The 24236-nt window shown below is 54.6% G+C and overlaps 1 protein-coding gene across 1 annotated transcript in view; it reads left to right on the top strand.

The window, feature by feature from the left end:
- CTDSP2 (CTD small phosphatase 2) overlaps window positions 1-24202 on the top strand; it is a 28549-nt gene extending 4347 nt beyond the window's left edge. Inside the window, exons 3-10 of the mRNA XM_010946344.3 lie at window positions 573-1644; window positions 14791-14939; window positions 16518-16556; window positions 16994-17095; window positions 17676-17732; window positions 19753-19845; window positions 19989-20174; window positions 20368-24202. Of these exons, the coding sequence (XP_010944646.1) occupies window positions 1581-1644; window positions 14791-14939; window positions 16518-16556; window positions 16994-17095; window positions 17676-17732; window positions 19753-19845; window positions 19989-20174; window positions 20368-20493 (816 nt within the window). The 5' untranslated portion in view covers window positions 573-1580 and the 3' untranslated portion in view covers window positions 20494-24202. The remainder of the gene's footprint in view (window positions 1-572; window positions 1645-14790; window positions 14940-16517; window positions 16557-16993; window positions 17096-17675; window positions 17733-19752; window positions 19846-19988; window positions 20175-20367) is intronic.
- Window positions 24203-24236: the final 34 nt, after the last annotated feature.

The raw sequence follows: 24236 nt of genomic DNA, 5'->3' as shown, positions 1-24236 counted from the left end.
ACAGTTGAATCATAGACTATTGGGGTTGGAAGTAGCTCATAAGTCACCCAGTACAATCTCACTGTACATCCCTCTTACCAGCCTTGACTTGAACAAGTCATGGCAGCCTATGGCAGCCCATGTCACCTGTGGACAGCTGTAGCTCACTGGAAAAGACCTGATATTGGGCTGAAAGTTGACTTTCTGGAGCTTCCACTTCTTGGGAACAAATGTATATCCCTCACCTACAATCCTGAGCAGGAGGTTTGTGAGACTCCAGGAGTCAAAGCCAGCGGAGGGTGCCTGGGGCCTAAAAGCAAGGAGGGAGGGCAGCGAGAGTCCACAGAGCGGAAGCTCTACCCTTAGAGACCTCTATCCATCTAAACTGAGGCTGGGACTGTGGGGGAGGGGGGAGGCCTGGATTGGGAGGAGGAGAAGAGGGAAAGCCCTGAACGGGAATAAGTGAGTGGCTTTGAGCAAAGCCTGGCTCTTCATGTCTCATTTCAACTGTGGGGATCAGACCATCCCGACGTCAGTTCTAATTCTGATACTCTGCAGTCCTGAGTCCTTCTACACACACACATCTCTTTCAGGTTTCGATGGTTGTACTCTTATCTGAAACAGTGGGTCGACGATTCGAGAGCCAAGCAGGAAGTAAGGCAACTGCCCAAACCCTCTCTCTCATCCTGGCCAGACCTGGGTTAGGCTTCGCGGCTTGCCCTGGTTACGGAAGGGCGGAACCATTCCACCTTACCCGAGTACTGACGCACGGACGGGAACACTCCTGCACGGAGTAAAGAAACGTGAGCTTTGGAGTGTCCTTTTAAGTAGTTGGGAAGGAGGTGTGGCCGAGGGGACTGGGAGGCCGGAGCCTGGCGAGGGGGGAGTGGCCAGGGGGCGTGGCCGTAGCGTCTGGAATGTTGTTGGGTCCTCGCACCGCATAGTAAGGAGGGGCCACGCCCCCTTTCTCGGAGAGGGCCAATCGGAGCGCCGGAGCAGTTTCAAGTCTCCCCCTCCAGCCTGCCCGCCCGCCACCCCACCCCCATCGGGGATTCGCTTTTTCCGTAACAAAATAGCAAAGCTCCGGATGTTCCACAGCCCGGGCTGCTCACAGGTGGAGGGGCCCAGGGCCTAGGACGGTGCTTCGAGGCGGCAGGCGCCGGCGGACTATAGAGAGGCCGGGTCCAGAGCCCGGAGGCGCGCGGGGGTGGGCTCTGCAGCCGCGGGTTGTTTATCTGGAGTACGGAGGGGAGGGGGGAGCCTGGAAACCGCCCCGTGTCCCATTTCCTCCTCTTGTTTTCGCTCCGGATTCTCCATGTTGGACCCAAACTGAGGAGCCCGGAGCTGCCGCCGGGGGATCGGGTCCGGGGGCACCCGAGGGAGCCACTGCCCGGGCCGCCCGCTCACCGTACAGGCCGCCTCCCTTCCCGGCCCAGGGAGGGAACAAGAGCAGGGATGTGAACAGCAGTAGGAGTCGGAGTCTCGGGAGCTAGAGCCGGAGCCGGAGCGGGCCCCCGCCCAGGCCCCCCAGCCCAGCCCAGCCCAGCCTGTGCGCCCGCGCGTCCTCCCGCCCAGCCAGCCCGGGCCCGCGGGATTGTTAGATGGAACACGGCTCCATCATCACCCAGGCGCGGAGGGAAGACGCCCTGGTGCTCACCAAGCAAGGTAGGGGCAGCAACTTCCCAAAACTTTGCGTCGCCCCCGGGCGGGGAGGGGGCTAGCACAGCCCCGAACCCGAGTTCCGACTTCTGACCTCCCGAGGCTCAGAGCAGGCGATTCCGACCAGACCCCCTACTCCATCCACCCCTGCGTCCCGGTCCGCACTCAGACCTGGTGAGGGTTGCGCGGGCCCCCGGTTCCCAGCGCGCGAGGGGGAGGGGCATCATCCGCGCAGCTGTCACCGAGTCCTGCACCCCCCCACCCCCGGGCTGAGAGACAGAGGGGTAGGGCTCGAAGTGAGAGTCGCTTCAGTCCCCTCCAGAGTTGGGGGGGTTGGTTCGTCACTTTATCGCACCACATCGCGCAGCTGCCGGACAACGGCGAGGAGAGGGGTGGGGAGGGAAGGGGGACAGAGGGGTCCCGAGCGGTCCTGATCTGGAATGGAGCCGGGACTGGAGTCCATCACTTCCCGGGCTCCCCCAAGCCCGAGGTCGCTCAGGCCGCGGGCGGTGACGGGGTCCGGCGGGACTTGGGACCAAGTTCACCGCCCGGAGGCGGGGGCGGCCGCGGTGGGGGAGGGGCCGAGCCCTGGCGGACCCGACCTGGCCAGCCCGCGGCCCTGCGCTGGGCCCGGGACCTTGGCGCGCGGGGCTCTCGCTGGGCCGCCTCCTGCCGCTGTCGCTGAACAAACAAGCGCGACCCCGAGGCCCGGCCGGAGCCCCTCCCTGTCCCGGTGCGCTTCCCCGGGGCCGCCGCCGCACACACAGAGCCGCGTTTGTTTAGCCCGGGAGCGGTGTCCCTGGTTACATAATTCGCCGGATGGCATCAGACCCGGCGTGTTTCTGAATCGCGCAGCGAAAAAGTGCGAGTTCTCCGTGGGCAGCGGCTCGTGGCCCCCGCCTTCTTGCGAGTCAGGTGGAGACACGAGGGGGGTCTCGGGCCCTCTCTGGGGTGGGCTTGGGGGCGGGAGCGGGAGGAGGCGGAGGCCTCTCCTGGGGACGGGGGGAAGGTTGGGCCTGAGGGTGGGATCTCTGAGTTTGGTCCGGGTGAAGGCCCCGAAACTCTGTCCCCCTCCCCTATGTTCCTCTTAGGGCCTTGAGGAATGTGTCTAAAATAGCGGACAGAATTTCCGCGGGGAGTAAGGACTAGCGTCTTTTTTTTTTTTTTTCCTTGGAGAACTTCCAGGACTGGGGCCACCTGGCCCTGAGGCTGAGGAGAGCATGCTCTTGGGACCAAATTCAGAGCGTTACTGCCCTCCCCCCGACCCCCTTAGAACGGGGCATGAAAGGCCAGTGCTCAGTAATTGAACATATTGAGGCCTAGAGCCTGGTGGGAGGCCAGCTCTGGGGCTTGCTGTAGCCCCACATGTCCCTATTTGGCATCATTAGTCAGCAGATCACTTATTTCTGGGGTTCGTGGTCCCAAGGAGCTCCCCCAACTTGCCTAGAGATGAAGAAGCTTGGCTGGTGGTTTCAGCCTTTCCCTAATTCTGCTGGTGGAATAGCCGGGAAGGGTAGTGTGTGCTTCCTGCATCACTGGCTTTTCTTTAAATAAGCCTTGCCTGCTCAGATCCCAAACCTTTAAAAAGCCCCTGACTTCCTGCTCTCCTGGCTGCATCACTAACCAGGCTGCAACTTCACCTGTCTGCTGGCTGCTCAGCTGTGCTGAGGTCTTAAGAGAATAGGCTTTCTGTGCTTATAACCTCATTCCTGACTCTTCTCACTCTCTTCCCAACCTCATCCCAGGAAAGGACTCCAAGAGCTAGCCTGAAATGAGCAAATGTGGATGTGGAAGGATTCCAGAGGGAGCACTGTGATGAAAAGAGGAAAGAGCAGCCCTGAGTGTCCCCACTCTGGTCCTCTCTTCCTGTAGGGGCTCAGGAGGGTGCCTTCCTGGACAGGGGGCTACACCAGGACTGAGGGGAAGCTGGACTGCTGAAGGGGCAACTTACAAATCAGGGCTGGAAGTTTCACCCACTAGGGCCGGTGGCGGGGAGCAGAATAGATGACAGCAGAAAGCAAGCAGCTGGCTTGTTGACAGTGCTCAGCTGCTGATGTTGGTTGAATTTTCTTGGAGTTACGGTTTTTTTGTGTATGGTTTGTCCTTCAGACTTATCCCTGGAGGAATCTGAATTCTGAAGCCAATAGCCATGGGACTCTCTCTCCCGCCATGTAATTTGACTGCATTCCAGAGAAGACATACTTTCTTCCTAGGCTGCTTGGGTACCCAGCAACCAGCAGGCCAACTTTCAGAGTCCCTCATCACTTAACAAACAAATCCCACCTCTTAAAAAAAAAAAGAAAAGAAAAGTGGGGGTGGGGAGCAGATGTTTTATTTATCTCCTTAAGAAGCTAATAAATTGCTCCTTGCCCTCCCCACTCTCCACCATGTCCCATCTCTAGGCTTTGCCTCCTTTTAGAAAAAGGGGAGAAAGTATTGAGGCAGTTTATTAAAAAGTAAATTTCTAGAGAGAAAAAAAATTGCCTCTAGCTTGGGTGGTTTTTAGTGAAGTTATTTACCATTGCAAGTTTTTTGGTACTTTTTTATTCTTTTCTTTTTTAGTATTCTATTCTCGGAGCTTTAAGGCTGGCTGGGTGTGTTGATGATTCAAAAGTAATTACAGTAGGGGAAGTAGAGCAAAGTTGCTGAAAGCATTGATGATAAAAGGACCAAAATTGGATCATCTTCCCAGACAGATGAGTGAAATGGCTTCCTGGTACAGCAGGGACAGGGTTATGTGTAATATCAAAAGTTAAAAAAGCTAATGTGGCCCCAAAACGGCCACTTTTTGGAGCCTCGTACAAGGGTGTCACGTCCACAGATGAGAGATTGCGCCCTGGGCTTTGGGGTTAGGTGGGAAGAAGCCAAAGAAACAAACCCACCCTGTCACTTCCCAGTGTGAAGCAAGGTGGAAAGCGGCCTCTTCTAGAGGTTTAGTGAGCCACAGCCCCTCTGGGGGAGCCGGGGCCTTCCTTGTTTTGTGACACCCCTTCCTTTCAGGGAGACAATGCTGATGGCCTGGATTGTCTTCTCGCATGGAGAAATGAACAACAGGTTCCTGTAACTGCCATCCCTAAGAATTAGGGTGGTGACTGGTTTTTCTAGCTCTTGCTTTCTCCCCATAAGGGAGGAATTCTGCATATTCTGCCTGAAAAAGCTCAAACACCTTTCACTGTAGTTGTAACTAGGCCTTTACCATGAGAATCCTAGACTGAGTCTCTCTGGGGCTTTCTTCCCTAGCTTGCTCTGTGGGTGCAGGGTGCACGTCATCGCTCGCTCCTCCTGCCCCACTAGTGCCTCTTCCTTCCTTGCCCAGTCTCAGCCTTGGCCCCTTCATGGCTGCTGAGACTTGCTCCTGTGTCTCCTTTGCAATTGTTCCCCCACCTTCGAGTCAGATAGGGGCCTGTGTGGTGACTTAAGCTTGTGTCTCCTTCCTCTTGAAGGAACCCAAGGGAGCCCCACTAACTGGGCTGCATCGTCTGTGAAATGCCCCCAGTCTGGGCCTGGGAGTGGGCAGTTCTGCTGCTGAGCTTGACTTACTGAGCTCACAGTGGAGCAGGACCTAGGAGTGGCCATGAGAACTCCTCCAGAGACGGCAGAGGCAGGGGTGGCCCTGACTCCTGTCTCCAGGGGTCTTAAACTGGGTGGAAGAGAGGTCCCGTTTCATCCTCTTGGTGGGACCTTCCAAATCCCCAAATCCCTTATGATCACGGACTTTGTTAAAATGGTAAATACAATGGAAGTCACATTTCTGGCCAAGGTGAGTGGATGCTCCCAGCCTTTCTGTGGAGTTAATACATGTGTTTGTAACTAAGTATGGGGAAGAAAAGACAATATGGATTTACATACATATATACATACATACATACATACGTGTGTGTGTGTATCCCTTCCTCTTTTTCTCAACTTTTTTCCTCCTAGCTTTCTGGTAAGTTGAGTTACTATCTTTTATTCCCATCTTGGGAAGTTTGGCCCTTGGGATGAAGAAGGGATGACAAGGAGGCAGGGGCAGCAGTTAAAAGTGTTCAGAAAAATTGCTCCAGGAGCAAAATTGGTTGCTTCAGGCCTGGGTGCAAATCCCTGCTTTCCCTGTTCACAGCGAGACTTGAAGAATCACTTTGGTGTGCTGAGTGGCATGTCTGTAAAGTAGGAGTATTGGTCTCTACACTTCTGCAATGCTTGGTACTTGGTAGATAATTGATTAATGTTAACGTCTTTCTTTTTTAGACAGCTAGACCACCGCTGCGGTCCTCTTCCATTCCCCCAAGGACACAGTGCAGACAGCACACTGTCTTGGGGGTTTTATTGTTAAAGACAGGTGGCCAGGGGTCAGAAGGGACACTGATGTGGGGGCTTGGGCCTTCTGGAAGGGTCAGCCTCTGAGGCTTGCAAACAGCCTTGCTGCACAGACCCCTTCTTTGTGTCCCTGTGACTTGGGATGGGGTTTTCTCTGCACTAATGCAAGTAGCACATGCCTTGGGGCTTTTGCCTCTCTGCCCAGCGCCTAGGCATTGGGGGTGGGAGGAGGCCAGGCAGCCACGCGCCTCCTGTGAGGAGTCTGTGAAGTCTAAACCTCTTGCGCAGTTGCTCGGCCCCTCGGAAGTGGGTACAGTGAAGACCTGAGACAACTGCGCTACGTTCTCTGCATTTGCTTTGAGAGTTAATGAACCCGGTGAGAGTCAGTTTTTTTTTTTTAGGGAATTCCAGTAACAAAGAGAAAATGAAACTGGGGTATTGAAGAGAAATAGATGTTCTTAATCTATGTCTTTGCTTCTGTGGTTTTGGGGTACAACCTTGAGAAAGTACAGAAGCAGCATTAAACTGCTTTTCACCCAGTCTCCAGCCAGCCAGTTGGAGAAGCACAGGATTAACTCACTTCTCCTGGGGACATGGGGTTGGGTGTGGCCCTGTCATGATTCCCTCCCTCTTCTGAAATGGAGGAGTAGTTTCCAACTGGAATGCAGAGGAGCTTAGTAACATGTATATCTTATGAAGGAACTAGTAGAAATCAAAATAGAGAAGTTGACTTAGAACTGGAAGCCTCTCTGGACCAGAAGCCAGCTAGAACAGGGCTGCTTTGTCTGCCAAAGTGCCCAGGCCTTCGGGTCTGAGAGTGCCTGCACCAGGTCTGTTATAACGGGATGGGTACTCCGGTGAGCGCACAGCCTCCTGGGCAGGAGGTGCACGTATGTCCTGTTTTACTCGTCAGCTATTCTAGGAGTTAACCTTGAACCTGATCTCTCAGTGGACCTGCTGACATTTCCTTTCCCTTCCCTGGTGCTCCTGGTCCTTCCCTGCCACCCCACCCCCCTACCCCAAACCAGACTTTGCTCTTATTCTCTTTTTATTCAATATCTTCTTTATCTTTTGACATGTAAATAGCTTTGGCATCCTGTAGAATTTGTTCTCTCCCACCTGCACAGTCCTTGGGGAACAAATGTGGCCCCAACCCCAATGAGACCTGGATCTTTTGGCTCGATGATAGAATAGAGCAAGTACCCCTAGAAAGGAAAACCAGACCCTGAGGCGCAAGTCCTTTCCGAGACCTGCGGAGACACTGAGCTGGGGAGATGAGATGGGGAAAAGGGCCAAGGGGATGCTGGCTGACTCACCCTCCAGTCCTGGAAGGGTTAGTCAGGGACCACTGGCAACCTTTAGACATTGGCTTTCAGCCAGGGACACACATCAGAATCTCCTGTGACACTTTCTAAAAATACAGACCCCACCTGGGTCCTACTGAATCAGAGCATGAGCAGGTGGGCCAGGCATACGTGTGTTCCAAATGCTCCCCGTGATTCTGACAGGTGTCCCTGGAGAAGAGCCAGGTGAGTGCAGCAGTGGCCCCAGCTGCCTGTTTAGCCCTGAGCAGGAGGAGTTCCTGGAGGGATCCAGTTTTGCTGTTAAAGATCCTGTGGTTCCTAAAGGGGAGTCCAAAAGTTTGCTGAACGTGAACGGACAGAGTAATGATTGCCACTTCCCAGTCATGACCACAGACGGTATTGTAGAGCACTTACCGTGGGGCAGGCACTGCCCGAGCGCTTCGTGTCTAGTATCTCACTTAAGCCTCACAGTGACTTTGTGAGATAGGAATGATCCCCACCTGATAGGTAAGGAAACCCCAAGCACCTTATCAGTGGGAACGTGGCTGGTTCCTGTCAGCCAGGCCTGGCTCAGGGTCCCCCTAACCCTGACCTGAACTGCCTCATTTGCATTGTGCATTCCACTTTTTAAAAGTCCTGTTCAGGCTTCAGGTGATCTGAAATCACCTTGTGAGACACCCTGCAGTGTAGACCTTTCCCAGTTGGCCTGTAGGGAAACTGAACCCAGAGTGGTGGTGCCTTAGGCAAGAATACAGGGCTGTTTGAGAGGCTGAAGTGGGGCCAGAGCCAGGCTTCCTGACGTTCAGTCCAGTGCTCTCTCAGTGGACACACCTGTACTGGCTGGCTGGTCCCAGGTGCAGCTGGGATGTGGGCCAAGCTGGTGAGAGACTCTGCAGGCAGGACAGACTCCCGGGCAGACTCCAGTCCTTCTGCAGAGGCCAGCCACGAGAGGAAGGAAGGAAGGAACTGGTTGGCCAACCTCAATGAGAGAAGGAGAGACTGTGTATGTGTGAGAGAGAGACTGTGATTGCTTTTTGTGGAATCCCGGAAACGGCCATTTCCCTGGGTTGGCCCTCCCACTACCTCTGTGTGACCTCTGGGATGAGAAGGAATTTCTATGGTCTGTTTCAATGTGAACATTTTGAGATTGAGACTGAGATAAGGGTAGGAAAGTGCTTTGTACTGAATGACTAGCAGCTGAGACTTACTGAGCATTTGCTAGGGCCAGGACACACCCTGAGCACCTTATAATTCTCACAGCTCTTTGAAACAGGTAATGTTAGTCTTCCCATTTTATGGGTGGTGAAACTAAGGCCCAAGGCTACACTCCTTATATGTGGCTGATTCAGGGTTTAAACCCAAGTCCATGGCACCTGTGTGACCACTGTTCAGTGGTCAGGGGAGAGATGGTTGAGGGTCCCTTGCTTTGTTCTGTGCCTTTGTTCCTCTTGCTCCGTCTCACTCTCACACATGTCACCTAAAGCAGGCTGCATAGCTGGAAGGGAAAGAGGCACTGGATTCTTCAGATCTTTCACCAAATCCAGGCATTCCAGAAATTGGGCAGAAAGCCAAGACAGGGGCTGAAACAGCCACTAAGAGGGTGTTGTGTCCTGCTGGCAGGTTTCTTTTAGCTCCCAGCCTCCCACAGGGGTCTTCTCAGCACCTCCTTGAGGGGAGAGAGGCTCAAGTTGGGCAAGTTTGGCTTCCAGTTCCCCAGGATGACGTCTCTGCCCTAGTGGGAGCTACATAAAATAAAACGGGCAGGGTCCAGTCCTTTGGGTTTCCCTGGATGGCACCTCGGGTCCGTCCCTGCTGCTGCTATAGGGCATCAGGTCGCTTCCTGACATCCACCAGGAACATTCTGGCATCGGGCTAGGGGCTGAGCCTGCCGCTAGTGCAGGACCTGCTGCTTTTTCTGGGGGCCCCACCCCTACCCAAGCATGCTTCTAAGGCACGTTAGAGCTGCGCAGGAGGGCGTCCGCCAAAAGGCTGATTCTGAAATCGACAGGTCGTGTTTTAGAAGTTGCCACGAATCCTCTGCTCCCAAAACTGAGTCCTTCTTGAGGGAAGGTCCTTAAAGTTGAGGTCCTATGTTGAGATCAGTGGCAAGATTGCTGAAGAGGGCCCGGAAAAGGCAGGTAGGGTAGTGAGTGGCCTGGGTTCCCCGCCCCCACCCCCCAGGTGGCATTAAGGACACAGAACTGAAGGAAGTCCTCCTTTCTTAGAAGAGAGAGGCAGGGAGCCCTTCTGCCTGGGAAGGGGGACTAATGGAGGTGGCTGCGTAGGTAGGACGACCTGGCCGCGAGGAGGGCACTAGTGTAGAACATGCTGGTGTGAGCCAAACAGCAGGGCTAAAATGACTTTTTAGAAGTCCATGTTGTCAGCTTCACAGCTGCTCTTTTGGGACTTTAGGAACTGGTGGTGAGCGGGGTAAGGCCCCGCCTGCCTTGTCACCTAAAGAGCAGTGTCAGCAGTTAAGCACTGTGGCAGCCGGTGCACCCTCCCTATTGTTTCCAGTCTTTTCGGTGTGGGAGATGTCTAGGCATCTCTCACCTTCTTGTTCCCCTGCCGACTCACCTGCTGGTCCAAGAGCCCTTCCGTCCACCTGGCACTTTAGGGCCTGTCCTTAGCCAAGGCACGGATGCCCCTTGCTGAGGACCTGGGAGGACTCCTCTCCATGGGGAGCCCCAATCAGATGCGTCTTGGCTGCAAGGCCCAGGCAGCTGGCCAAGAAAGGCCGGAAATGCTCCAAATACTCTCCTTCCTCCAATAGCTAAGGGGAGGGAGGCCCCTCCGAGAGGCCATTTTATAGTGATAGCCAGACTAAAGCCTTTGCTGTGGGGGATGGGAGATGGTGGAGAAGGAAGTACTTCTGAGGGCTGAACCAAGAAAGCATCCTTCTACGTGAATGGGCTTGTTGAAACCCGACAGCCATAGATAGAGCTTACCTTCTGCTGAATCCCAGGCGGATGTGTGGAGTTCCTTTGCTGGGACACGAAGCTGTGTTCTTGGCAACAGTGATATCTGAACCTGACCTTCAGAAGAAGGTTAAAAATAGTGTTGTCCTGGCAAAGCCAGTCTTCTTCATCTGTGTGTGTGCGCGCGCGCGCGCACATATGTGCATGTGTACACACATTCATGTGTGTGCACAAGCTTCTTAAGGGGCAGAGGCAAACGGTGTCCCCACTGGTGCTTCTTGGGGCGGGTGGTGGCGGGGCAAGGGGAGAGGGCACTGTTTATCGCAAATGGAACGGCCTCATTTGCTTTCCTGGTATTTGCAGAATACCAGCTGGGGAGTTTGCAACAGGAAAACAACTTTTGTAGTAAATTTGGGAGAGGGTATAGGGGTGGTTTTGACTTTTTGAAACCTGCTCATGATCAGAGTCCCTGGCACCTTTCTCATCTTCTGTTTTTGAGCTTCAACAACATGCTGGGTACAGGACGGCCCCTGATCTCCTGCTCCTTGCTTCCTGGAACGAGGCCCACAGGGTTGCCAGGCAGTGGTCATCTCCCCTTAGATAGTTCATTAAAGCCAGCACAGCATTTGGCTTTAGTCTGCCCAGCATGTTACTGTGCAACAGTAAGTTTTGTTTACCCTCTGAGTTAGGAGAGCGAGCGGTCTTGCTGGTATTCACAATTAATGGATGAGGAAACTAAAGCTGTAAGAGGCTGTGTGCCGAGTCAGTAACTGGCAGGGCCTGGACCTCGGCCCAGGTGACCCGTGGAGTGGGGGAGGGGCGGTGCCTCCCACAGGCCCCCTTCTCTGCACACCCTGCCTCGGGAGGAAGCCTCAAGGCAGTGAGCTAGAGGGGTGGCCTGGCTCCCCTGTTCTCGGCTCCCAGTGCACTTTCTCCTTAAGCCGGAGCTCCCCTCATTAGGTGTGCGCTGCTCCTCTCTGACATCCAGCCCCAAACCAGATGTTTGGAGCAGGAAGAGCAGATGCACATCAGCAGCTGAGCAGGAGAGGAGGGCTGAGTGTCCACAAAGCAGGCAGCAGGAGGATGACGGAGCAGGAAGAGCAGTTGACTCTGGGGCCGCATGGCACCCACTGGAATCCTGCCCTCCCTCACTGGGGAAACTGTGCAGTGAAATCCTCACCCGCCTGCAAATCCTCTTGTGCCGGTGTTCCTCTCCTGGGGAGGCGGGGCTGGTGCCCCTTCCCATCACACTCAGAGGGGTGGGGGTGACCTGCACCTGGCTGTCAGGGACACAATGCCAAGCGCTGGCTGAAAGGAGTCCTTTGAAAGGCTTTGACACAAGTCTCAGATCCCATCCCACTCTGCTGTGTGTTTCCCCTCACCCTTAAACCCACTCTACAAAGTGGATCTTGAACCAAGGCTCCGGGCTTCAGCTCCTCCCCCTCCCCTCCTCCATTGTCCTCTTGGTCTCCCAGAGGTGTGTGCCGGCCAGAGCAGGTGCAGGGCAGGGCTTGGAGGTGGGGGGAAGCCAGCCCCGAGTGCAGTCCCGTCGCCTTGTACTGTTCTACCCTCGCACCTTTCTGGACTGCCTGAGAGGGCAGCACAGGATGGGGGCTGGACCCGAGCTGATTCTTCACCAGCCCAGCCTAGAGAGGAGTAGAGGAAATGCTCTGAGGGAACTTGAGAGGCCCCGCCATCTCCCAGTTGTTGCAGGAGTAAAGGTACCCGGTGCCCGAGCTGTACTTGTGAAGGGCCCTGGCTCTGGGTTCAGGGAGATCTGGGCTCAAATCCTGGCTCTGCTGTCCTGCTACCTGTGTAGCCTCGAGCAGGTTACTTACCCTTCTGTGCTTCAGTTTCCCGTCTGTAAAATGGGGGATTGGTGCCTGCACATGGGTTTGTAGTGAGGATTAAACGAAGTAATGATGTCAGGTATTTTAACACAGACTTGGCCCATTATCAGTGCTCAGTTAACAAGCCCAAGGCCCAGAAAGACCAAGTGGCCTTGCCTCAGGTGCTCCGCTCCTCAGAGCCCACCTCCCTCTCATCACAGAGAGGAGCCCTTTCTAACCCTTCTAGGCAGTTGCAAATCTATGAAGGCTTCCATAGGCCCCCGCTCTGTGGAAGTGACAGTTACCGAGCACCTGCTGCTCAGAAGACCAGAAGCCGATTAATGTCCCCAGCTGAGGCCGCTGCAGGCTCTGTCAGGAGGGCGCCGTGTTGGGGGGGAGGCCAGAGAGGCCCTGATGGGTTCTCAGTGGCAGTGTTTGTAAAAGGTAAGGAGGACGGGCAGCCCAGAGAAGGGCTGAGGGCAGCAGGCTCCAATGGCAGGGGCAGTGAGGGACGTCAGGTACCCACCCTGACGTTACAGCTCTGGAGCGCCCTCCCCCATCGCCTGCCCCCGAGGTTAAGGCATTCTTGGTCTCTGAGGCCCAGGGGCTGCCTGGTCACATTGTGTTTTTGAGAAGACCCTCCTCCCCTGCAGAGTCCAAAGCGCGCTGAGGAGCCTGCGCCCCGTCTGCGGCTGAAGTGGGGCCTCCCGCGGTGGGCACTGGCGGGGCCTCTCCGTGGCCCCAGGCAGCTGCCCCTTAACCCTCCTGCCTCTCAGGATTACTCAGCCTTCACAGCGTCTGTCACTAAGATGCTGAGTGCATCTTGATGGCCTCTCTTCAGGAAAGGCTTGGGCTGTGTGGCCTTTTAAGAAAGGCTCGGTGCCTGGGTTAAGCCTCTGATTGTGGTTCTGCGTGAAGAAACCATAAACCAAAGGAAAAGCGATGGTTCAGCTTTGGTCTTGGAGCTTTGTGTCAGCTTCTGCTTGAGTCCCTGAGCTTGGAATTGAATATGGGCTGTACAGGCAGGTGGAGAAGCTGTCCTTTCCCTCCAGTTTCCGCATAGATTATTCAGAGTAGGAAAAAGTCCAAGGAACCGCTCATCTTGCTGTCTCTAAGTGTGGGGCTCTGCTCTCAAGTTTGTCTCCTTGATGTGGAGGCCTGGGGCAGGGTCTCCAATGCAACTTCCTCCTTCAGGACAAACTCCCCAGTCCCTGGAAATCTTGGTTCTACCACCAGGGCCAAGAGCTCCAGAGTGGTATCTAGGTTTTTAGGTTAATTCCTGGAGAAGCCTGATCATTTTCTAAAAGATTTCTGACGGTCATACCAGTGTCGAGGAATCTGGTCTGACCCTAGGAGTGGGGGGAGAGAGCTCTGGACCGAACCGGCCCGGGGTGCCTGGCCTGCACCTGGAGTCAGAGCTGAGTCGGTTGTCCTGGGGCCGTGCTGACTGCCACTTGACGGATGGTCACTGGCCATTTCCTCACCCTCAGCCAAGGGGAATCGAGTTTGGTTTTCTCTCCTCTCCAGGGGCTCAGGCAGCCAGCAGCTGGGTGTTAAACGGCCCTCCCATCACCTCTTCCACGGGGGCTGCCTCCAGGCGCAGATGCAGCGCATGTTCTGAGGACTGAGCCGAGGGAGCTCAGCCCTGCTCCTGAGGGCCCACCGCGTTGCCTCCCTCTTCCCTTCTCAAACCTAGCAACACAGGGAAGGTTGTCCTCAGCGGTACGTTGTTTGTCTTACCCCGCCCCGCAAAGACAGAGGCACTTCCGGTGCTGATTTTCCCGCACAGTAGTTCGCCCTGTGCTCTAAGTTGAGCGGGCGGATTTCATCCTTAGGCCCTGCGCCCGCCCTAGCCGGGGCAGAATGAGGACCATCTGGCGGCGGTTGTGCAGCGCCACCTCCTGGCCGCAGTACCCATCCTGTCTTCCTAGTCTTGCTCAACAGATGCCAGAACAGCTCATCTGAAATAAAAGGAACTTGGAAAAGTTATTCCAAAGTCCATTTCTGGTTGATCCTGTAATGCCCATAGCTTTTTGTATCAGCTTGACCTTTCGGGGGCTGCCTTGCTGAGCCTCCCGTTGCAATGGCTTTGTATCTCCAAAGCCCGAATTGTCAAGGCAGGACTTAGCAGCTGTAGTCTAGAAGCAGGGACATCAGCCTAGAACCCAGCGCTGGATGTGTGTGTCCCAAGAGGGTAATCTGCCTGTGGTCTTTGAGGGGAGGGAGTGTTAAGGAAAGTAGCTGGACTGTGGAAAGGAGACAAGGGTGTGGACAAAGCTTGTTGCTTCTTGTTGGGGCCACAGCTGTTCTGTTTTCTAGTCTGTTGTAGTCTGGGCTCAGTGCTGCCACTGACCTGGAGTTGAAGGAAGCTGTCGCAGACGAGGACCGCCCTAACGTGAGGGCTGTTGCTTACTCCCTTCTCCAGGACGGGTAGTCTTCTGGGAACTGGAGTTGGGGAGGATTTTTGTTTCTGTGAATTGATTTTGAGGGTTCCCTCAGTGTGCTGCTTACCAGAGTGGATTCTATACCTCTCCCCATATTTCAGTGCCCCTCCCTGCCATGGAATGCAGAACAAATTCCCTGCGGCTCATTTCCCAAGCCAGGGACTGGGGGTTCCTGCTGTTTCTGCTTTACAGAGAAGCTGTTGGAATAAGCATGTACATTTCACTCTTGACTATATTTGGTTGTTTGCCAAGCACGTGCCAGGTGCCCTGGCGGAGCTGACAGACCAGAGGGGATATGGTATGGGGGTACATGGGGACCAGTGCCCTGCGGCTGATGCCTCTGTCTTTCCCTCCACTCTAGGCCTGGTCTCCAGGTCCTCTCCTAAGAAACCTCGTGGACGTAACATCTTCAAGGCCCTTTTCTGCTGTTTTCGTGCCCAGCATGTTGGCCAGTCAAGCTCCTCCACTGAGCTCGCCACGTACAAGGAGGAAGCCAACACCATTGCTAAGGTAGCTGGAGCACAGTGGTGTGATGCCAGCAAGGATGGGACTGCTGGGGGGTGGGGGTGGGGTCCCTGCAACCATGGCAAGTGGGCAAGGCAGCCTTGCCTGAGTCAGATCTTTGGCCCAGAGGAGGCCCTTTTTCCTTCCAGTAGTGGTCCATCCTCTTCCTGTTGATTCGCACTTGTGGTGTGGGCCATCGGATGTCCCTGTGGTTTCTGCGGGTTTCTGCGGGTCCCTGCAGTCCAGATCCTTCCAGCTTCCAGGAATGGTGCAGGCACTTTGCGTATATTATCTCCTGAGACCCACAGCAGCCCTGCAGGGAGAGTCAGGATTCCTGCTCACAGACCTGGAAACGGACTCAGAGGGTTTATGCAGCCTCTGAAGGGCTAATGGGTAATAAATGAGTGTCAGGGTTTGAACTCAGATCTCTCTGGCTGTAAGTCCTGTGACTTGTTTTTTCACTTTGCAAAGATACCTTCCAAGTTACTCAACTTTCAGGGAACCAAGGAGTTGAAATTCCGTCACACTCCATAACCCTTTCCGGCATTCTCACCTGTACCTGTGAGGGACATTTGAAAATGTGTGGGTATTTTTGATTCTCATAAAGGCCAGAAGATATGTCTGGCATTTCAAAGGTGGGGACAGAAATCATTCTGCCCCCAGTGCCATTGGTACTTCTTTCCAAAACACAGGTCTAGCTGTCCTTTCTCTGTTTCAAAACCAAGCTAAAGACATATACATTGATGAAAATCACTTCCTTATTCAGTAGGGAAAAATGGTTAAACAAAGTACAACAGTACAGTACTACTAAACGAGTAATTTTACAGAGTTCACAGTAATGTGGAAAAGTATTGAATTATAACATTGAGTCAAAAAGCAGAATGCAAAATTATATATCACGAGGAAAAAAGACTACCAGAATAAGCCTGAAGGAAAGGCACTAAAATGCCAGCATTAAGTTTTTCTAAGTGCCAAGAGTTTAATTTTTCTTCAGGGTTTCCATTAAGATCACTTACTACTTTTTACAACCATAACATTTTTATTATTGGCAAAAGACGAGAAAAGCCTTTCTCTGCACTCCACCTCCCCTCAGACTCCGGGACCCGCAGTGTGGGTTCGGGTTGGCTTACTTAGGTTTTGTAGGGGCCCCACACCCACCCTTCCCCCAGGAAACCCCCCAAAGTAGGACGTAGAAAACACATGTTCTCAAAGAGAAGCCTGAAGACTAAGCAAGAGGCTACACCCCCGAGATGAGGAGTTGTGATTTTGGCTCTGCCTCTCCCTCCAGCGCCTCATCAGCTGCCCGAGTTCCCTGTTCCTCAGAGGAACTAGGCGGTGGCAGCTGAGAACATGGGCACTGCCTTCTCCATCCTCCATCAGGCCTCTTGTGGAAAAGAGGCTCTGGTCTTTCCCCTTTCATACCCAGCTCTTAAGGAAAGTCACTTCTGTCATGTCAGGACCTTCCCAGGGGCTGGGGTTTTGGGGAGAAAATTCCCCTCCAGGCCTGAGGCCAACGCAGTGGGCTTTAGACAGACGGGGAAGGTGCTGGCGGGCCGGCGCTGACCCCCCCCCTCTCTCCCACAGTCGGATCTGCTCCAGTGTCTCCAGTACCAGTTTTACCAGGTATGTGAATCTGACAGGGTATGTGCTCAGAAGCCCCCAAATCCTGTGGTCCCTGCTAACCCCGTTGGTGATGCCCTCATTCCTCGGTGCCTTGTTGGCTACCTCCCAGCCCTGGGAAGCTATTTGTCCCAGATACTTGCTGAGGGCCCGCTGTGTGCAAGGCGTTAGATTGTGGGGGGACAGCTGGTCTCTACCCCAGGACAGCCCCGGCTTCCATCCCCCATCTCCAGATCACTTCACAGTCCCCGAGGGAGGCGGGAGCATGGGGCCAGCTCAGTCTCTTCCCTCTCTACTCTTGGCATTTGAGTGGCCCCTTTCCTGGGCTGAAGTGGGGGTCTTCCTTCTCCTTGGTGAGCCCAGGTCTTCCCAGAGTTCTGCTGAGGGAAATAATTAGTCTTTCTTGGTGGCAGATCTCAGTAGCCTGGCTCTGGTTTTAGATCCCAGGGACCTGTCTGCTTCCAGAGGTGACAGAGGAAGATCAAGGAAGAATCTGCGTGGTCATTGACTTGGATGAAACCCTTGTGCACAGCTCCTTTAAGGTAACTCCACATCTGGAACACTGCCTACACCCATCTTGGGCTGAACTGTGAGCCCGACTCCAGGTGCCGTGAGGCAGCCTGAAGCTGATGGAAGAGTGGTCCGAAGGGGGAGAGCCGGACCCTGGCATCTGGCCACACTGGCATCGCGGATACCTGGAGGCCCCACCAGGCAGTGTTGAGTGGGAGCCCCTACTCTCCCCGGTCTCTGCCAGTAGGCTGCAGCTGACCCTGTCACGCAGCACAGGAGCCACCAGGCTCTGTGCGGGGCAGGCCTCAAAGAGAGGTTAAGTCAGCCTTGGACCTTGCACTTTTATCAGGATGTTTGTTAACTCAGAAAGGCCTGGAAACTCTCAGCTCAGGTAGAATTTGTGGGTGTGGGAAGTAGGGAAAAACCGCAAGGGGTATTGCACCCTGTCCTGGGGTGAGGACCACTTAGTGAGGCGCAGGAGCTTCCTGGAGCCTCTGAGATCTGTCCCTCCCTGCCTTTCCCAGGGGACGGGGTAGTGGATGTGACAGGGACTAGGGTGTGGCCAGGCTTCTTGTCCCTTCCCATGTGCTGACTGACTCCTCTGCCTTCCAGCCGATCAACAACGCTGACTTCATAGTGCCTGTGGAGATCGAGGGGACCACGCACCAGGTGAGCCCCTGGCCGGCGCGCCCAGCCCAGTGGCCCGGGGTCCTCCGCCCCTTGGGCTTGTGTTCCATTGGTTGATTATTTCCTGCAACTTCAGCCTCTCCATTTTTATTGGTACTTTTCGTACTGGAGGCTTTCTCATCTTAAAAAATTCAGCCTCTTATCCCTCTCTAGCTGTCACCTTCTTTCTCTTTGCAGCCAAGCTGTTTAAAATTAAATATTACCTAATAATATTAATAGTTATCGTTCAGTTATCTCCCCTGCCCTGTATGTGGCCAGCACTGTTACATGATGTATTACATTTTCTCTAATCCTAAAAAGTCGGTATCTCTGCCTGCTACAGACAAGGAGGCCAGTGCTAGCGGTCTCCTCTCCTCCCCTGTCCACCCCTGCCATCGAGCTGGTGGATTTGTTCCTCTCGAGCTCAGACATCTCCTTCTCTGTAAAGCTTTCTCCAGTTCCCCTGCCTTGGGGTCCCTACACTGGATTTTGCCCTAGTAGATGGTCAGTTCACATCTATCAAAGAGCACTTGAATCTAAGTAAGAACAGGCATAACCTGCTTGGTCCGGGGTTAAGGATCCTGTGGTGTTGGTAATGAAAAACCATTTCCTCAGACGCTTGCTCAGAAGGCCTGCCAGCTGGCCTGAGAGTCAGGGACCATCAGGAACAATGCCCTGGTAACCCCAATGCTTATTTTCTTGGCCTGATCAAATAGAAGGGTTACTTGTAGGGAAATGGGGTTTGAGGTGTCCATGGGTGGTCATCACTGTCCTGTGTCCATTAGAAGCTTTTTTACATCCCTCCACCCTCCTCCCAGCTCAGGTGCTCCACCATGCGCAGCGCCGGACTCTGCCCAGCAGCCCTTACAGTCTAGGTGAGGGCGTAGAGATGTACAAATCCCACAGGGAAAAGACAAAGGCGTATCTTCGACCAGGCAGATACACACTGTGAGCTCATGTTAACGAGGTGTGAGTGATGGAAAAGGGATGAGATTAAAATAGGGGTGGGGGGCCATCTACCTACTGAAGGTGGGTTTTCAGCAGTGAGTGGTGGGAGGGTGCCAAGCTTGATGAACAGCCAGGCAGAGGGAAGGACTTGTTGAAGGTTGAAGAAATGGCAAGCGAAAGGAGGCCCAGTTGTGGTACCTGGAGCAGAGGGTTCCTGCCTTAGAGCTGGGGGTTCCGGCGGGGCCAGTCCGGGCCACCTCCAGGAGGGAGAGTCACGGCAGGCACGTGCTCTCCGGGCAAGGAGTGGCGGGGGGAAGAGGAACTTTGCGGGGATGGTTCTGGCAGCCGTTGTGTAGGCTGGAAGAGAGGGAAACATGGATGGAGGCAGGGAAGCAATAGACAGCAGACCTGTGAGGGACAGGCAGCCAGGGAACCTTTTAGGCTAAAATGTACAAGATTATGAAAGGTGGACTCGAGTGTTAGGGGTGGCTGCTGGCAGGAGCAAGCACAGAATAGGTGGGGGTCACCAGAGCAAGATACTGCAGGGTGTCTGATCTGTGGTCACTGAGGAAAAAGTCACTTCCCTTGGTGCATTTCAGAGAAGCTCTGTGAGGGTGTGAGGTTTCGGGAAGTATCTGCAACTTTGCCTGATGGGGACCTGGACTGCCTGTCCTGCCAGAGCCAAGGACAGGAAACTCCCACAGAGGCTGTGGCTGGATTCAAGTAATCCAGGATAGGCTGTGTCCATCTGTGAGGCCTATTCTTGATTACTTGTTTCTGGAGGCAGCTGATGGTCCGCCGCCGGAAGCAGAGATGGCTCCTGGGACATAGGCGTTTGCGTTTCCTCCTGCGCTGGGTCGGGGTTGGGCCACGGAGCCGGCAGAGGCCTGGTGAGGAGGCGACGCCCACGCCCCAGTCTAGGGCAGAAGGCTTCCAGCCAGGTGGCCGCAGAGGCTGGGCTGGGGGGTCTGGACAGAGTAAGGTTAAACCACCTGTTGCTCTTGGTGGTGACAGTGACCGAAGCTGTGGCGCTTCCCCCTCCCAGGGATAAGCAAGCCTCTCTGCTTTTCCTCAGGTGTATGTGCTCAAGAGGCCTTATGTGGATGAGTTCCTGAGACGAATGGGGGAACTCTTTGAATGCGTTCTCTTCACTGCCAGCCTGGCCAAGGTACCTGGGGGCAGGAGGGGAGTAAAGAACCAGGAGCAGGTGTGGCAGCTCCATGCATGGTCCAGCAGCTCCTCGCTGGTCCACAGGATGCCACGGGGAAACCAGGACTGCACCCAAACAAAAAGCATCTTCTCTTCTCCCAGTACGCCGACCCTGTGACAGATCTGCTGGACAGGTGTGGGGTATTCCGGGCCCGCCTGTTCCGTGAGTCCTGTGTGTTCCACCAAGGGTGTTACGTCAAGGACCTCAGCCGCCTAGGAAGGGACCTGAGGAAAACCCTCATTCTGGACAACTCACCTGCTTCTTACATTTTCCACCCAGAGAATGCTGTGAGTGTTGCAGACAAGCCCACCCTGCAGGGGGTGGGAGAGCCACTGCCCTAGGAGGGTGGGGGGTGGGGGAACCGTGGGCTTGATGGCGGAGCGCACCACCCCGGGGGGCGCAGCCGCCCGCCAGGGGCTTGGGGCAGGGGCGGGAAGGAATGGCCGCCAGGAGACGCAGGCCGCCTTCTGCCTGCCCCAGGTGCCGGTGCAGTCTTGGTTTGACGACATGGCGGACACTGAGTTGCTGAACCTGATCCCCATCTTTGAGGAGCTGAGCGGAGCAGAGGATGTCTACACCAGCCTTGGGCAGCTGCGGGCCCCTTAGCCTTCCCTGCTGCCAAGCAATGGCCATCCCAGTAGGGGACTTTCCTACACTGTGCCTTTATGATCAGCCTGACAGAGCGGAAGCTGGAGCATCTCACCAGATGAGGCCTGGAAACAGAAGTGATTGGAAAGAGCTTTAGGACAGGTTAGATGCCAAGTGGGCAGATAATCAGACCAGCGTTACCCAGAGCTGCCGGCTCCCCGAGTTGGGTTTCTGAGATGTAAGAGTGAGAGAGAGACAGAGAGAGTGAGAGTGAGAGAGAGAGAGTGTGTGTGTGTGTGTGTGTGTGTGTGTGTGTGTGTGGCCTTGAACTGTGGCCCCGGGATATAAATGTTTCAGGTTGGGGGAGAAGCTGAGTGATCAAGACTTCCCTAGTCAATCTGTCTCCTCTCTGGTCACCCTGAGAGCCACTGAGCTCAGTGGGGATGAAGACTATTGAAGGCTTCGTTGCCAAACCCACGGCCTTTCCTCAGCGTTGTAAGGCTTACGCCAAGGAGAAAGGAAGGGTCAGAGGCTGCCCCGGGTGTCCACTAGACACCTTCCTGAAACCTTTCTCCGGCCAGCTGCTGCAGACAAAGAGGATGTTTCTGGGAAGATGAAAGCTTGTTTCCAGCCCGCAGGGCCGTCAGGTCCTGTGGCCCGAGGGCTTCCCTCGCCTCTGGCCGAGCGCCTGGCACAGGCCCCTTCCATGTCTCCCCAGGGCTTGGGTGCTGGGCCTGCCTTCCTCAGCACCTGGCCATAGTCTTGAACCTGTGGGGAAGGAGGTCTTCACCCTGCCCTGGAAGAGGACAGATAACTGATTTCCGTTCTTTTGACTCTTTTAAAAATTCTTTCTAGACATGGAGTGTTGGGCCTGTTTTGTTTCTGACAGAGCTTCAGTCCTGGGCCCAAGATGAATGTGGGAAGCCCTGGGGGTGCAGGGACACAGAAAATCCCCAAAGCATGAATGTCTGTGTCCCCTCAGCTTACAGAGCGACTGAGCTCGGGACTGCGTCCCTAAGTCTGCTCTTCAGGGATCCTGCTGGTGCTGGTGCAAGGACTTTGTTCCCAGGTTGGGGAAGGGCGCTGTGTGTCCCACCCTCCTGTTTCTCGGACAGGGCTCTTTCTCTTGCGTCTTCCCGCAGGGCCTGGCCTGTGCCGATCGCGCTCCTCTTCACCCTTCCTGGCTGTGGCTCTTGCGCTCCGGGGCCTCAGGCACTCCTGCGTTTCCTGGCCGAGGGGATGGGTGTTCTCTCCGTTTAGTTTGCCAACCTAACGTGCGTGCCTCTTGCCAATGGTAACAGGTGTGAGTGAGCCCTTCACACACCTGCGCTTTGCGTGTCTCTTTGCTTTCAAAGTTTCTTAATAGTGAATGCTTTAAAAAATAGTCAAAATGGATGTTTCCCCAGGATGGAAAACGAAAGGGGAAGTGCTGCTGTAATTGGGAGCACAAGGGGCCCCCAGAAGGGAGCCCCACCTCAGCATCACTGCCTTAACCGTGGCCTCCCCAGGGCTGGGGGGGGTTGTCTCCTCCCCGCCTTCCCTCTGGGCAGGAGGGAGTTCCTGTCCTCGTCTCTGCTCTCCCTGGAGGCAGGTGTCACAGAGCATTTGCAAATCGCTTCAGGTGCAAGAACACTGCCCACTCAGGACTCATCCCCGTTACCCTTTTCCATTTCCACACACGGGGCCAGTCTGAGGAACTCGCCGGCTTCATGAAAACCAGGTGTTGGACCGGCAGCAGGTTCTGACTGGCTAGCCTCTCTCTCTAGCTTTGTGGTGTCACCTCCCCACCTTGTCCCAAGGTTGTGAGGCCTTGTCTTTCCCTTTGGTGTCACATGAGCAGAGCAGGGTCCCCAAAGTCCGTGTGGTTGTTTCCTAGCATCATTTCCTGGTGCCTGTGGGATTCTGCTGCTGCGGGCGGAGGAAGAGGGCCCCAGGCCTGGCCAGGAGCGATGTCCCTGGGGGAAAACGGGAGCTTCGGATTCTAAGGCCCTGGCCTAGACCTCTATCCTAATGTCGCAGGAGAGTCCTCTCTCCCAAGCCCCATCCTAAGGGGATAGCTCTTGGGCCAAATCTTTGCCATGGGGTCCAGCCAAGCTTTTCTGACTGAATAAGCAATAAGAGGCTCTAAGCTTACCCAGTTCCTAGGAGCCTTTCTGCCCTCCTTTGGTCTCCACGTTTCTGGATGAAGGAAGAGCCTGTGCCTCCTGCTTCCCTAGCAGGCTTGTCCACGTGCTCTGAGTGACTCGTAGCCAGAGCCCAGGTTAGCTTGGTGGGTGTCCCCGCTGCTTCTGCATGAAGCCCCAGCTCTACAGGCCTCGTTCCCATCAGAACCTGCCCTGCCCACCTGCAGTTCCTCACCAGAAATGCCACATTCTTATTTACCCTCTCCTTCCTCCCCTGGAGAAGCAGCTCGGCCAAATAAGTCTAAACAGGGTCCATCCTGTGGACCAGAGCCATCCTGAAGTCATTATTTGCATTCTGGTTTCCAGTTTCACAGTGTGTTAGGGGCAAGTGATGATTGCAAAACTTGCTCTGTAGAGGAATCAGGCCAGACTCATATGGAGGAGGGCAAGACTGGGAGAGAGCTAGTGCACCCAGGATCTGTTCCCGGGTTTCCCACCAACCCTTCCTGTTTGAGGCTGGTCTTCAGGAAGTAATAAGCCAGCGCACCTGGTCAGCCCCAGTTCAAGCCATGCCAGGAATCTGCCCACCTGCCAGGTTCAGTTCTTTAAGGTGCCTCTTCAGGGACACAGTGTGTCTCTCTGATTGGGCTTCTAAATCAAAAGCCTGATGTTCGTGTCCCTCTCATAGGGGGAGCTTTGGACACAGGACCAGTTTGGAAAGGGTCAGGTAAGAGTTTCTACTCTGCACATTGTAGAGGGGACACTCTGTAGGCCCATGGGTCCCTTACTATAGAGGTTGAATAAATTTGCTTTCAGTTAACCTGGGACCTTGTCTTTAATTCCCTCCTTCCTCCCAAAGCTTTTGACCATTTTGTAAGTGTATAAATTCACCTCTGAACAGCGGCCCAGAAGCTTCTCTGTGCTAAAAGCATGGGAAGTCTAAAGGCAGTCATTCCTTAGGAGATGGATCCTGTTCTGTTTTGCTGCCCCTGCCCTGTTCCTGAGGCCTCGTTCAGGAAGGCAGCCCCACCCACCCACCCCCCCTCCCGTCAGGCTGTGCCACATCCCGTGTCCCAGCCAGGTCAAGTGTCCGAGGAAGGTCAGCCTGTTTTCCCTTCAGGTCTTCAGGTCTTCAACTTACCACTGTTGTCCCTCAGTCGCCTTTTTTGTAAAATGGAGTTTTATTTTTGTCCTTTTTATTTGTTCAATGCCAGTAAATACTCGCATTCAAGCAGGGGAAGGGAGGCGGAGGTCTGCCCCGCTGCCCATTCCTTTAATGCTGTCGGGCCCGCCCCTGGGGCAGACCCTCCTCTCGGGTGTGAGCTTCTGTGCTCTCCTTATCTCCAGTTTGACACGTTTCCACGTCGTGCCACTTAACCCCCTTCAAGATGCCGTTTGGAGGGGTGGGGGAGATCTGCTTCCCACTGGGCTGGGCTGTGGGGTTCTGACTACCTTGCTTACAGATTCATGGTTTGATAAATCTGTTGTATTCAAAAACTTGAAATGTAGGACGCCATTAAGTGTCTGTTTATATTTTTGGAATATTTGTATTACTTACAATTAATTAATAAAAGTGGGTTTAAAAAACCCATCTGTGAATGGGAGCTGACCCTTCAGTTGTTCATTCGGGCACTACCC

This window comes from Camelus bactrianus, chromosome 12 (assembly GCF_048773025.1).
Source record: "Camelus bactrianus isolate YW-2024 breed Bactrian camel chromosome 12, ASM4877302v1, whole genome shotgun sequence".
In the NCBI taxonomy this organism is placed as follows: Eukaryota; Metazoa; Chordata; class Mammalia; order Artiodactyla; family Camelidae; genus Camelus; species Camelus bactrianus.
Note: the sequence above shows the minus strand (reverse complement) of the source record. Positions and strands in the feature narration are given on the sequence as shown.